Genomic DNA, 12457 nt, shown 5'->3' with positions numbered 1-12457 from the left:
GCCCAAAACAAGCCCAATCGCGTTTCGGGGAGGTTCTCTGGTAAACATCGCGTTCGGGGGGTTAAATATGTGTGGGTTTTTTTTGCAGGGATGCCTGCTAAAATTCTCATTCCCGGGGCTAAATATCACATAGTTGGGATCGCTTCAACCCGCGGACATGAGACACAGCCCGCGGCAACAGTGTAGAAATAGCCCAATTCCGCGGAAAAAAACGGGACTTGGCAACACTGATTGGCAGTGTGAAAGCTCCCGCTCTCCACGCGCACAGCTCCCGCTCTGCCACCGCGCGCAGTGTGAAACCGGCGTTACAGAGCGAACAAAGCACAGTTTTTTTTCGGCTTCTGTTTAAAGTACTCCCACACTTTTGAATGTCGCGGTCTGGCTTTATATGATAAATGATCATTTTCACTATGCCCGGGAGCAGAAGCCGCCATTATTCTAGATCTTCTGTTCCATTCTAGAACGTAAATAATGTGCCGTCGACGCATTTCACGCACGTCGACGTATTTTCGTAGTCGACGCGTCGTTGCAGCCCTATTCTGCATGATTTCACAAACGCACTCCAGCGCCAGATCTCCTCTTAGTTAACTCTACTAATCAACTAACGTTAGAGATGCTTCATTTGTATTACATACAACAACTCAAGACGCAAGAAAAGCCGCTATCTGCCGCCATCACAGCTTCGGATACTTCGGGTGCGTCTCAATCAGCTCCCTAGTTCAGTAGTCAGGGCACTGATCAGGGATCAGCCCATTGACTTATGTCCTGATCAGTGCCCTGACCACTGAACCAGGGAGCTGATTGAGACCCATGCAATGACAATGTAAACAAGCCGCTTCTTCTTCAGCTTTTGCATTAATACCGTGGGTTACCATCAACATGCCCGTGGACACTGCCTCCTAGTGGTCTGCATGTGGAATTGCTCATTGACGCGGACAAAAACGCAGAAGTATAAATCAAAACCAATTCGTGACTAACGGCGTAGAGGATACGGCGTAGGTCCGACGCAGAAGTATAAATTGGGCTTTAAACCTATACTCCCAGATTAAAATGCATGTTTGAGCTGTTTAAACTGAAAGCAACTTGCACTGAGATATCTTAAAATATGTCAGTGCCATTGTTTTGTCTCAAGATGCACACCAGTAATGTTTTTTTTTTTTCTAAGGCACATTTATAAAAGTTACTTAGGGTGTTTTCACACCTGTAGATTGTTTATTTAGTTGCGAAACAGGGACTTAATTTGTTACAATTTTGCATTTTCTTCTTGGTTCGGTTCGCTTTCACAAGGCAACCTTTCCAAGCGTGCCGAATTGTGTTTATGCAAGTCACATGCGAGTACAACTTTCCTCTTATTGGTCAGTTCCCTTTGCGTCATCCATCAAGATTATTGACAAGTTCGCTCCATGAGCTTGTGGATTTATTTGTAACTTTCGAGACACGCAAACAAAACTATAAAAATGTAGCCATCATTCCCGCTGTTAAATTCTATACTACATTCATATTAATACTGCATCAAATTCAAACACGCTCTCTCTGGATCTCCCAACGCTGTCTAGAGTTTAACTGTGTGAAGACACACGCCAAAACTATACAAATGTTATAATCAAGGCTTCTTCAGAACAGCATTCTCCCACGGATAAGCGCAATTACACAACATTTTAAGATGAAGAGGTTCTCTTTTGGTTTTCAACTGTGATAACTAATGTGCTCACTCACAGAATCAGACACTACTGCTATTTATATAGCACACTTCCCGTTATGAATTATAATACCATTTGGTTCGCTGGTTGGGTCGGATTGCTTTCACACCTGAGCGTTTGTTTCAGAACCAGGTGTGTTTTCTCCCAGTTCGTTTAGGCATATGTGAATCACGCTCAGATCCGCACCAAAACAATCGCCTGGTTGCAGACGAACTCTGGGGCGGTTCGCTTGAGGTGTGAAAGCAATCCGACCCAACGGACCAAATGGTATTATAATTCATAACGGGAAGTGTGCTATATAAATGGCAGTAGTGTCTGATTCACCCTAAATTGTTTTAATTGAACTAAGGCCTAATCCCGTCTTAATTTAAGTCCTGTCTGTGAAACCAGGCCATAGAGCATGAGGTTGTTTTTAAATGTGTGAATACAGTATTTTTACACAATATCTGAACACTGTGACAAAATATCACTAAAAGTAAAAAGTAGTCATTTGTAAAAGCATTAATATACTGCATCTCTCATCATTCATGACAAAGTTATAAGGCAAAGGTTAAAATAACTAATGCTATGAGCAATAGTACTAATGATGCTTACTTTATTTACAATAGATTTTACTACAATAATGGAATGTAAACAATGATTAGTGAATCCAGGTTTTGAACCAGTTGATTGATTTAAATGAACTGATTCACTAAAATGAATTGTACTTTTCAGTGCTACCAGGGATAATATCATCAATTAAAAACTTTAGTTTAGTCTCTGTTTCATTTAAGTTGAAGCACTAAAATCGCTAACTGGAAAACTAAAACTAAACAAGAAATAATAATAAATTAAACCCCAATTGTATTAAAAAAACTCATTAAAAATGTCAAAAGCACATACAATTACTAAAATTAAAAAATAAATAAATAAAAGCTAAATCAGAATATTAATAAAAAACTAATGTGCTACCACTGAGGTTGTTTGCTGTCTCTGAAAACACCCAAATGCAGTCGCAGTATTTTAGTAATCTGACCTCACATGACAAGTCTCCTCTAAAAACTATAAACAGGAATAGAAAATCTGTGCTGTTGACAAACTTGTTCTTCTTTCACATGCTTGAGAGTCCTCCAGTAATCCTGTGTGTGTGTGTTTCTGTTTTATAGGGCAGAGCTTATGAGACAGACAGTAATCAGGAGGCTTTTGTTCACGCTGATCCAGGGGACGTGAAAAGCTTCTTAGATGCAGTCAATGTTATTAAACCCACAGCGATCATCGGTAAGACAAGCTGCTCCTCTGTGTCTTGCTCTGAAATCCAACTCAGCATCAATCTTTCTACCTCTGTTTAACCTTTTAAAGTTTAGTTTCCTTTCAATGTTAGTCAAGGATTGCACCTCAACAGTTGTCATTTAGTTTTTCATGACCTAGAATTATGTTGCTGTACCTTTAAGACTTGAAACGGGCATCAATACGCCCATCATGGGTTGCTGTTTTTTATGCATAAAGGCGAATGCATCATGCATAACCCATACATTCTCTTTTAATATATGTCTATATATGTTTTGACCTCTTTCTCAATGTAAACAGGTGTTTCAGGGGCTGGCCGGCTCTTCACTCATGATGTCATCAAAGCAATGGGCTGCTTGAATGAGCGTCCGATTATCTTCGCCCTGAGTAACCCCACCGCCAAAGCAGAATGCACAGCCGAGGATGCGTACAGCCTCACACAGGTAAAATATATTTAATGCGTTATCCCATTGAAGCCTGACATATGAACAAAAAAATATATATTTTTGTATGTTTTATTGTTTGCCCACAGTAGAAAGTTAACATTAACAGTATCACAACATAAAGTTCTATTGATGTTACAGGGTGTACAAAACCTAAAAACCGGAAGTAAAAAATAAATAAATAATAATAATAATCCAACAACAGCCACAGTTTTAGAGCATTCTTTAAAAAGGAAATCAAAGGGAATTAGCAGAGATTAAAGGAACACTCCACTTTTTTGAAAATAGGCTCATTTTACAAGTCCCCTAGAGTTAAATAGTTGAGTTTTACCGTTTTTGAATCCATTCAGCCGATCTTTGTATCTGGCGGTAGCACTTGTAGCATAGCTTAGCATAGATCATTGATTCTGATCAGTCCATTAGCATCTCATTCAAAAAATGACCAAAGACACTTTCAATATTTTTCCTATTTAAAACTTGACTCTTCCACAGTTACATCGTGTGCTAAGACCAACTGAAAATGAAAAGTTGCGATTTTCTACACCTATATGGCTAGGAACTACTTTCTCATTCCTGCGTAATATTCGCAGATCTTCGCGGCCGTACCGTGGCTGCAGCGGCGCAATGATTCGTCGGTATTCTGTGAAACATGGTGGTAGTTACACCTTCGACTTGGCTAATCACAGCCCTTTACAACACACAGAACCATGGCTAATCACACAGGTAAATCCACAACACAATTTGTCGGCTGCAAGCCTGAAACTTTCTCTGCAACTACACGAACTTAGTGCCGGTCACATTGAAAGTTACCTAGCTGGGCTACTTTCAGGCGCTGTAATATCATTGCGCCGCTGCAGCCATAGAGACAGAGCGACACGCGTCATAATCTGAAGACCACGCCCACCGGGGGGGGGGGACAATCAAACCGCATTGCATTGCGTGAAGCGGCCTTTTTGTCATTTCGGACTTATAACAAAAAACTGAACAATGTATAAAAGCTGATATGTGACAAGGTGTACAGCAAACAAGCTAAACAAAACCCAGAAGCAAAAACCCAGAAGTTTTTATAAGCTGTTGACCCAAAAAACGAGCATTTAAGTACAAAAAAGTGGATTCAGGCCATTGAGACAGAGCGCGCGGGTCATATTACACTGAGAGCTACGACGACTAGAGGGGAACGTAATCAGCGACAGTAAATATAATATATAAAATGGACATTTGGATATTTGACTTAACAGTGACAAAATGTTTACTGCACACATAGACATATTGAGGCATACTGACATGGGATCCCAGGATCCCAAAATTGACCCATTCTTCCTGCTGAAGCTTCACTTCGTATTGCCTGTATCCACTTTTATCTTCTTAAACGCTCGTTTTTTTGGGTCGACAGCTTATAAAAACGTATTTCTGTGTTTTTTAGCTTTTTTGCTGTACACCTTGTCACATATTAGCTTTTAGACATTGTTCTGTTTTTTGTTATAAGTCCGAAATGACAATGAGGCAGCCTCACACAATGCAAAGTCAATGGAGAGCGTTGGATTGTTTCCCCCCCCGGTGTGGGCGTGGCCTAAATACGCTCTGTCTCTATGGTACGGCCGCGAAGATCCGCAACTATTACGCAGGAATGAGAAAGTAGTTCCTAGCCATATAGGTGTAGAAAATCGCAACTTTTCATTTTCAGTTGGTCTTAGCACACGATGTAACTGTAGAAGAGTCAAGTTTTAAATAGGAAAAATATTGAAAGTGTCTTTGGTCATTTTTTGAATGAGATGCTAATGGACTGATCAGAATCAATGATGTATGCTAAGCTATGCTACAAGTGCTACCGCCAGATACAAAGATCGGCTGAATGGATTCAAAAACGGTAAAACTCAACTATTTAACCCTAGGGGACTTGTAAAATGAGCCTATTTTCAAAAAAAGTGGAGTGTTCCTTTAACAGCAGTCTTATATGCATGTTAAGAGTTCCTTTATATATTTCCAAAGGGGAGACCATATCAGCCAGAATCGGTCAGATTTTAGATTTTTGTCGTATGTAAGCTTTTCAAGTGGTAACCATGTAGCGATCTGTGATGTCCACATTTTAAGGGATGGAGCCTGTGATGCAGACCAAAATGCATTTTTTTTAGCTAAGTATACCAGGATAACAAATAGCTGTAAATACAAACTGTTCACATTTAAGATTCAGTAAATACAAAGCTGGGGTCATATCGAAGTGTAGTCTTCCATTACACTATGTCCTTTTTTCCAGTATGACAAAATGTTGTCACAGTACCAAAAACAATGCATGAATGTACCTCTTATTTTTATTACACTTGAAGCACAGGCCTGTAGCATTGGACAAAGACAAAATCTAAAAAAAGAGGTTTGCACTGTTTTTTAAGACTTTTTCTTGCTCATATAGTATGGTATAGTGAGATAAAACACCTCAATTCTTTTTCCAGAAACCCAAACTGAGCACAAATATGCCATTCGATGCATGTAGTAGATTGTGTACAACAGGTTTTGATCATGTTAATATCTTAGAGGCCTTATAGGGTTCAAAAATACACACCTACTCTAACTCAAAAATAAAGTTGTTTATAATTTATAGATTCAAACCAGGAAATTAAGTGTATTCAGTAAATGCTCTAAAATCTGATTGGAAAAGTCACATTTGAAGCCATGTATGCAAACACACCATAGTTTTTGTGATTTGACTGTGACGCACGTCCCCATGTGGCTACTGCTTTAATCACTACTGTAACACTACCTGTATGAATATGAATATGGAAATATAAGTGTTTCTGTCACAGGGTCGGTGTTTGTTCGCAAGTGGCAGTCCATTTGCACCGGTATCACTAGAAGATGGCACAATACTGACCCCTGGACAGGGCAACAATGCTTATATATTCCCAGGTATTAACATACACTAATCATAGTCTGATATATGAATGGATGTTTTGGTGGTTAGCTCTAAACACATCTACATTTTGAAGTTGCTAATGTTTAACAAGCATATTAAGATGTTTAAGATATAATGGGGTAACATCACGTGTTGACCGGTAAGTTGTATTTGTGATTTCAGGTGTAGCTCTGGCTGTTATACTCAGTGGAGTCCGACACATCAGTGATACAGTCTTTCTTGAGGCTGCAAAGGTAAATACACAAAGACCAAAGTATCCGACTTCATTTTAATGTAAGAGCAGGTGTGGCTATTTGTAATTTGAATGTGTCTGGCTTTCAGTGTCATTCGCTATTTTAGCTCAAAAAACAATCCGTTATGGTGCTTGATATTGCAAAGTGTTATTTGTTATCATATTATTGCGAGTTATTTTCATAATCATAAACATGCTGGTTTCTATAAACATTATTTTCTCCAATAAATAATGTGGTTTGTGAAATATTTTGTACATTATAGTCCCACAAGCTGCTTTATTTTTAAATCACCAGCTCTTTCACCCCTGCTTGCATGAACACGTACAGTGTCTGAAACTGTTACACTGTAAGTCGCTTTGGAAAAAAGCGTCTGCCAAATGCATAAATGTAACTGTTGTCAAATTATGTCAATGAATCAGTCAATGCTTAATCACGAACACCCCTATTACTGTTCATAAGTTAGTAGCCGTGCATTGCCTGACTGTATAAAGCAGAACTTGTTCTACTTGTTTTTGTTAATATTTTACATCGTGACTTGATAAAACAGTGGTTGTGTTGTTCTAGACACTGGCGGATCAGCTGACAGATGAAGAGCTGAGTCAGGGCCGACTTTATCCACCGCTGTCCAACATCAGAGAGGTGTCCCTACAGATGGCTATCAAGGTGAGACTGTGTGTGTGTGTGTGTGTGTGTGTGTGTGTGTGTGTGTGTGTGTTTTAGGACACAATATATATGTAATCAAACAAGAACAGCCAAGTGATAGAGGCTTGTCCTTTTAGAGTAGTTCACAATCAATGAATACTACACTAGCAGTTTTGGTGCGCACCTGGGTTCGATTGACGTCAGATCGGTTCATTTGGATGATGTGAAAGCTGTCTTCCGAACTTTGGTGCGCACCCGCGAACCGCACCCGAGTCCGCTTAAAGAGATAGTTCACCCAAAAATGAAGCGAATCGACGCGTTTGTGTAAGAAAAATATTCATATTTAAAACTTTATCATGTAAACTTTCGACCGACCGCCTTCCATGGAAAAGTGTTGAATGTTGAAAGTGAAACTCAAGATGCGTACGTGACGTCATGACGAGCGGACCTGGTCGGGTTAGTCTTTTGATCGGCTGGCGAACTTTCAACAATTTATCCATAAATTGAACAGGGAAGGCAGTCGGTCGAAAGTTTACTTCATAAAGTTTTAAACATGGATAGTTTTCTTACACAAACGCGTCGATTCGCTTCAGAAGGTCTTTATTAACACCCCAGAGCCGCGTGGAGCAGTTATATGACGGACAGATGCACTTTTTATGGACTTCAAAAACAGAGCAACTATGAATCCAATTCTAATGCTTGGATTAGCCAGGACTTTTGTAATATAACTCAGATTTTATTCGTCTGAAAGAAGAATGTCATATACACCTAGGATGACTTGAGGGTGAGTAAATCATGGGCTAATTTTCATTTTGGGGTGAACTATCCCTTTAAAAAGGTGGTCTGGGGTCCGGTTCGGTGCTTTTTTTAAAAGTCTTTTTAAACTGAGCTAATTCGGCAACGTTTCGTTATTAAATGAATCAGCTGCTTTGAACAAATCGGTTGAATAAATGATTCCGTGACTGTTAAATAATGTTTATGTTGTAATGTTAAATTAATCTGAACATTATTTACGCAGGTGTAATTGTACCAATTCAGATGCAACTTCTGTGCCATGAATTGTATTGTTAGAGATTTGATTGGTACCATCGGTATGGCGTCTTAATATTCTAATTGTATTTATTTATTAAATATAAGCCATTTCTCAGACAGTAGATATGGATCTTTTAGATTGATTTAAGGAGTGCTGGTTTGGTCTTGGTCTCGACTTGGTCTTGGTTTAGGTGGTCTTGACAATAGCACTAATGAATACGTACCATATGTGTATGCCAAGCGATTGCTTTGATCTACCATAAATTAATTCTGACATGTTTACCTTTTGGTCTTTACATCATACATGCAAAATAAAGAAGTCAGCAATAAAGTCATTATTTTTATTTGTTTTTGTGCACAAAAAGTATTCTCGTCGCTTCATTAAATTAAGGTTGAACCACTGGAGTCACCTTTCTGGACCTTGAAAGTGTTAATTAAAAAGCTGTCTATGGAGGGGTCAGAAAGCTCTCAGATTTAATCCAAAATATCTTAATTCGTGTTCTGAAGATGAACGAAGGTCTTGCGGGTTTAGAACGACATGAGGGCGAGTCATTTTCACTTTTGGGTGAACTATCCCTTTAAGTTTGATTTTAAAAATGCCACTTGTTTTGTGCGGGTGTGTGTGATATACAATATGTGTACAATTCATCCATTTGTATTACACTTTTTTCACTGAGAATCTATTAAGAATCCATTGAGAAGACTCAGAGTCACACTATGGTAAGAATTTGTTGATAAATGCGCCTAATTGTCAAGAAAATAATTTCTTAATAGTCCCAGTTAGGTTTCATTTTTTTTCATTATGACTGTGGGATATATATATACAGTATATATGAGGGACACAAATGTCATTTGTACCCATTGCTAAGACGGTGTGTGTTTTTGTGCACAGGTGGTGGAGTACGTGTATTCAAATGGAATGGCGTTCCGATACCCCGAGCCTGTGGATAAGGAAGCGTACGTCAGATCGGTTGTGTGGAACACAAACTACGATTCATTCGTGCCCGACATGTACGACTGGCCCGGGGTTTCACACAGCCCCATTGTAGACTAGACGAACACATGAGAAAATACCAGACAGAGAGAAACAGAACAAGAACAAGGAGCTTTCATCCTTCTGTTTTAGCCACTCCTCTTTTTCACCACTTCTAGTATTTATTCATATTTCTGACCCGTTGTTTACAATTTCTTAAACATTTCACTCCAGAATCAGAATAAATAAATGCAAAATAATATTTTGCATAAAGAAAATTAAGCCTGTTTTTAGGATCATTAAGATTTTGTTGACATTTTCATCACAATTAAAGGGTTAGTTCACCCAAAAATGAAAATTCTGTCATTAATTACTTACCCTCATGTCGTTCGACACCCGTCAGACCTCCGTTGATCTTCGGAACACAAATGAAGATATTTTAGTTGAAATCTGATGGCTCTGAAAGGCCTCCATTGGCTCAATGGCACGGTTCACTCTCAAGACCCATAAAAGGTACTAAAGACGTCGTTACAAAGTCCATCTCACTACAGTGGTTCTACAATAACTTTATGAATCGGCGACAATAGTTTTTGTGCGCAAAAAAACCCCCTAAATAACGACTTACATAGTGATGACGATTTCAAAACACGGCCTCATGAAGCTTCGAAGCGTTATGAATCAGTGAGTCGAATCATGATTCGGATCACGTGTCAAACTGCTGAAATTTGGCGATCCAAACTGCTGAATCGACTCAGTGATTCATAACGCTTCAAAGCTTCATGAGGCCGTGTTTTGAAATCGTCATCACTATGTAAGTCGTTATTTAGGGTTTTTTTGCGCACAAAAACTATTGTCGCCGATTCATAAAGTTATTTTAGAACCACTGTAGTGAGATGGACTTTGTAACGACGTCTTTAGTGTCTTTTAAGGGTCTTGAGAGTGTAAAGTGCCATTGAGCCAATGGAGCCTTTCAGAGCCATCAGATTTCAACTAAAATATCTTCATTTGTGTTCTGAAGATGAACGGAGGTCTTACGGGTGTCGAAAGACATGAGGGTGAGTAATTAATGACAGAATTTTCATTTTTGGGTGAACTAACCCTTTAAGCTCTTTTTACTCAAAATGCGAAAATACAAAGTATTTCACATCATAGTATTTCCTGACATTTGTATAACTTTTTTAACTCTAATAAAGTAGAACAAAAACATTACAGTAATGAGAATCTAATAAGAAGCCAGTGAGAATTAAAAACACAACCCGGCCTATTTATTGATAAATGTGACAAATTGTTATGAAAAAAATGTCACAGTGCAAAATAGCCTAATGGTCTAATTAGGCTTAATTTAGTTTATGCAAAATGTATTTTTTCTTTTTTTTTTTTACTCCATCCATTTCTCCAGTGTAGAGTTTAATAATGTGCCTTGTCACTCCTCACATTTGTTTTTAAACGCTACGTGCAATGAAACCGTTTCTCAAATGAAGTCACACTCCATTGTGTTTGTTTCTTGTTGTGTCTGTGAGTGTCATGAAGATCCAGTTATTTCCTAGAGGAAGGACATGAAGGACTAGCGGAGTTAGTATAAATATTGCACAATATTACAGTCGTTGCATTGTGATGAGCATTTGTAGCTGTGACTGTGAGCTTTAGAGGATTTACCAGCAAATATTTACACTATTGTATGTGGATGCTTAGGATACAAACGCATTCTTTATTATAAGAGAACAGGAAATTAATGTCAGTATCACAATATACTCTCTTTGAGGGGGTTTAAACTATATTATCGAACTTGTTACGCAGCTACATCCCAAACAAATGAATACATATATGGTAATATTGACTTGAATCCAAATTATGTGAGAAGAAGGATGTTGAGTGATATTAAAGATATAAGACTATCACAGATACAGGATGTAGGTATCATGCATTTCAATAGTCGTTTTGACTGCACCTATTGACCAATCAGAAAAAGGTACCACTGTGGTATTACCTCACAAGTGCCTGATTATACATCTTTATATACACTCTAAAAAATGCTGGGTTGAAAATGGACAAACCCAGCGGTTGTGTTAAATGTTTCCCCAACGTGCTGGGCAGTTTTATTTAACCCAATTATTGTTTAAAAATTACTATATGGCGGGCTTAAAATGAACCCAAAATATTAGACACATAATTACTAGAGGTAACAATAATAATCAGAAAGTGAACATTTATTAATAAGCAATTTAATGTTTATTGTTTAATTTTTTTGAATAAATGTTAAGTTCCAACATACTTCGGGTTCATTTTAAGCAGTAAATGCAATAATGTTTAAACAATAGTTGGGTTAAAAAAAGCTACCCAGCAGGTTGCGCAAACATTTAACACAACCGCTGGGTTAAAGCAACCCAATCGCTGGGTTTGTCCATTTTCAACCCAACTTGGGTTGTTTTTAACCCAGCATTTTTTAGAGTGTAGTCATTGCTGATCATACAATCTTTTATATGCCATTGTAAATGCAGTAGCCAAAGATCACAAGACCAACACATTTATAGTTGATCATGCTTTACATTTGACTTTTCAGGGAAGTTCAAAAACTACCCATTGAAGGTTTCGTTTTCTTTCAACAGAACAAGTAACTAGCGAACACTTTCCTATCCAGGACCAGCACATAGAGATGCTTCGTTTCTGTCAGTCCTTGAGTAGGTTTGATCAGTGTTGTGCGCCTGTCATGATGTCATTAGTGTTTCTGAATGCAGTCCTTCCTCACATAAATTGTGGATAGAGATTATTTTGCTATGAGATGTGAACACTAGGAGGTAAACTGCTCAGAATCCTGTGTCTGCTGTTACAAGTGCAGAATAAACATTTGCAATCTGTGCAGTAGTCATTGCTCGTTTGTTTGCTTGAATGGATTAAAGTATTGTTTTTTACAGATATATATATATATACTGAAAAAAGTATATACTAAAATATACTTATACTGATTTTTAAATGTATGCAGATTTAAAATTAGCCTTATTTAGAGCCAAATAAAAGCGGATGTTATGCAAACGTTGACTTGTATGTTATATAATAATATTCATATGACATAGGCTATACCTTATCTTAGGAATTGTGCTCTGATTAAACTGTGGCTTACAAAAATGATTAGATTAGTGTGTGATGTTATGCTGACCTCTAGTGTAAATGTGAAAGTAGTATATAGTATACATACTGTGAACGGAAATGAGCCTCTTACTGTACTTCATCCCATAATACAAGCAACGTGATGAGAACCAGAC

The 12457-nt window shown here is 38.1% G+C and overlaps 1 protein-coding gene across 1 annotated transcript in view; it reads left to right on the top strand.

Annotated features, from left to right (window-relative positions):
* The window catches only part of me2 (malic enzyme 2, NAD(+)-dependent, mitochondrial), a 38600-nt gene extending 26548 nt beyond the window's left edge, over positions 1 to 12052 (top strand). The window contains exons 10-15 of the mRNA XM_079815894.1: positions 2846 to 2957; positions 3267 to 3409; positions 6208 to 6310; positions 6480 to 6550; positions 7115 to 7213; positions 9117 to 12052. Of these exons, the coding sequence (XP_079672020.1) occupies positions 2846 to 2957; positions 3267 to 3409; positions 6208 to 6310; positions 6480 to 6550; positions 7115 to 7213; positions 9117 to 9278 (690 nt within the window). The 3' untranslated portion in view covers positions 9279 to 12052. The remainder of the gene's footprint in view (positions 1 to 2845; positions 2958 to 3266; positions 3410 to 6207; positions 6311 to 6479; positions 6551 to 7114; positions 7214 to 9116) is intronic.
* The last annotated feature ends 405 nt before the right edge of the window (positions 12053 to 12457 follow it).

Source organism: Gobio gobio (assembly GCF_949357685.1).
Source record: "Gobio gobio genome assembly, chromosome: 4".
Lineage (NCBI taxonomy): Eukaryota > Metazoa > Chordata > Actinopteri > Cypriniformes > Gobionidae > Gobio > Gobio gobio.
This window is presented reverse-complemented; position numbering and strand designations above follow the sequence as displayed.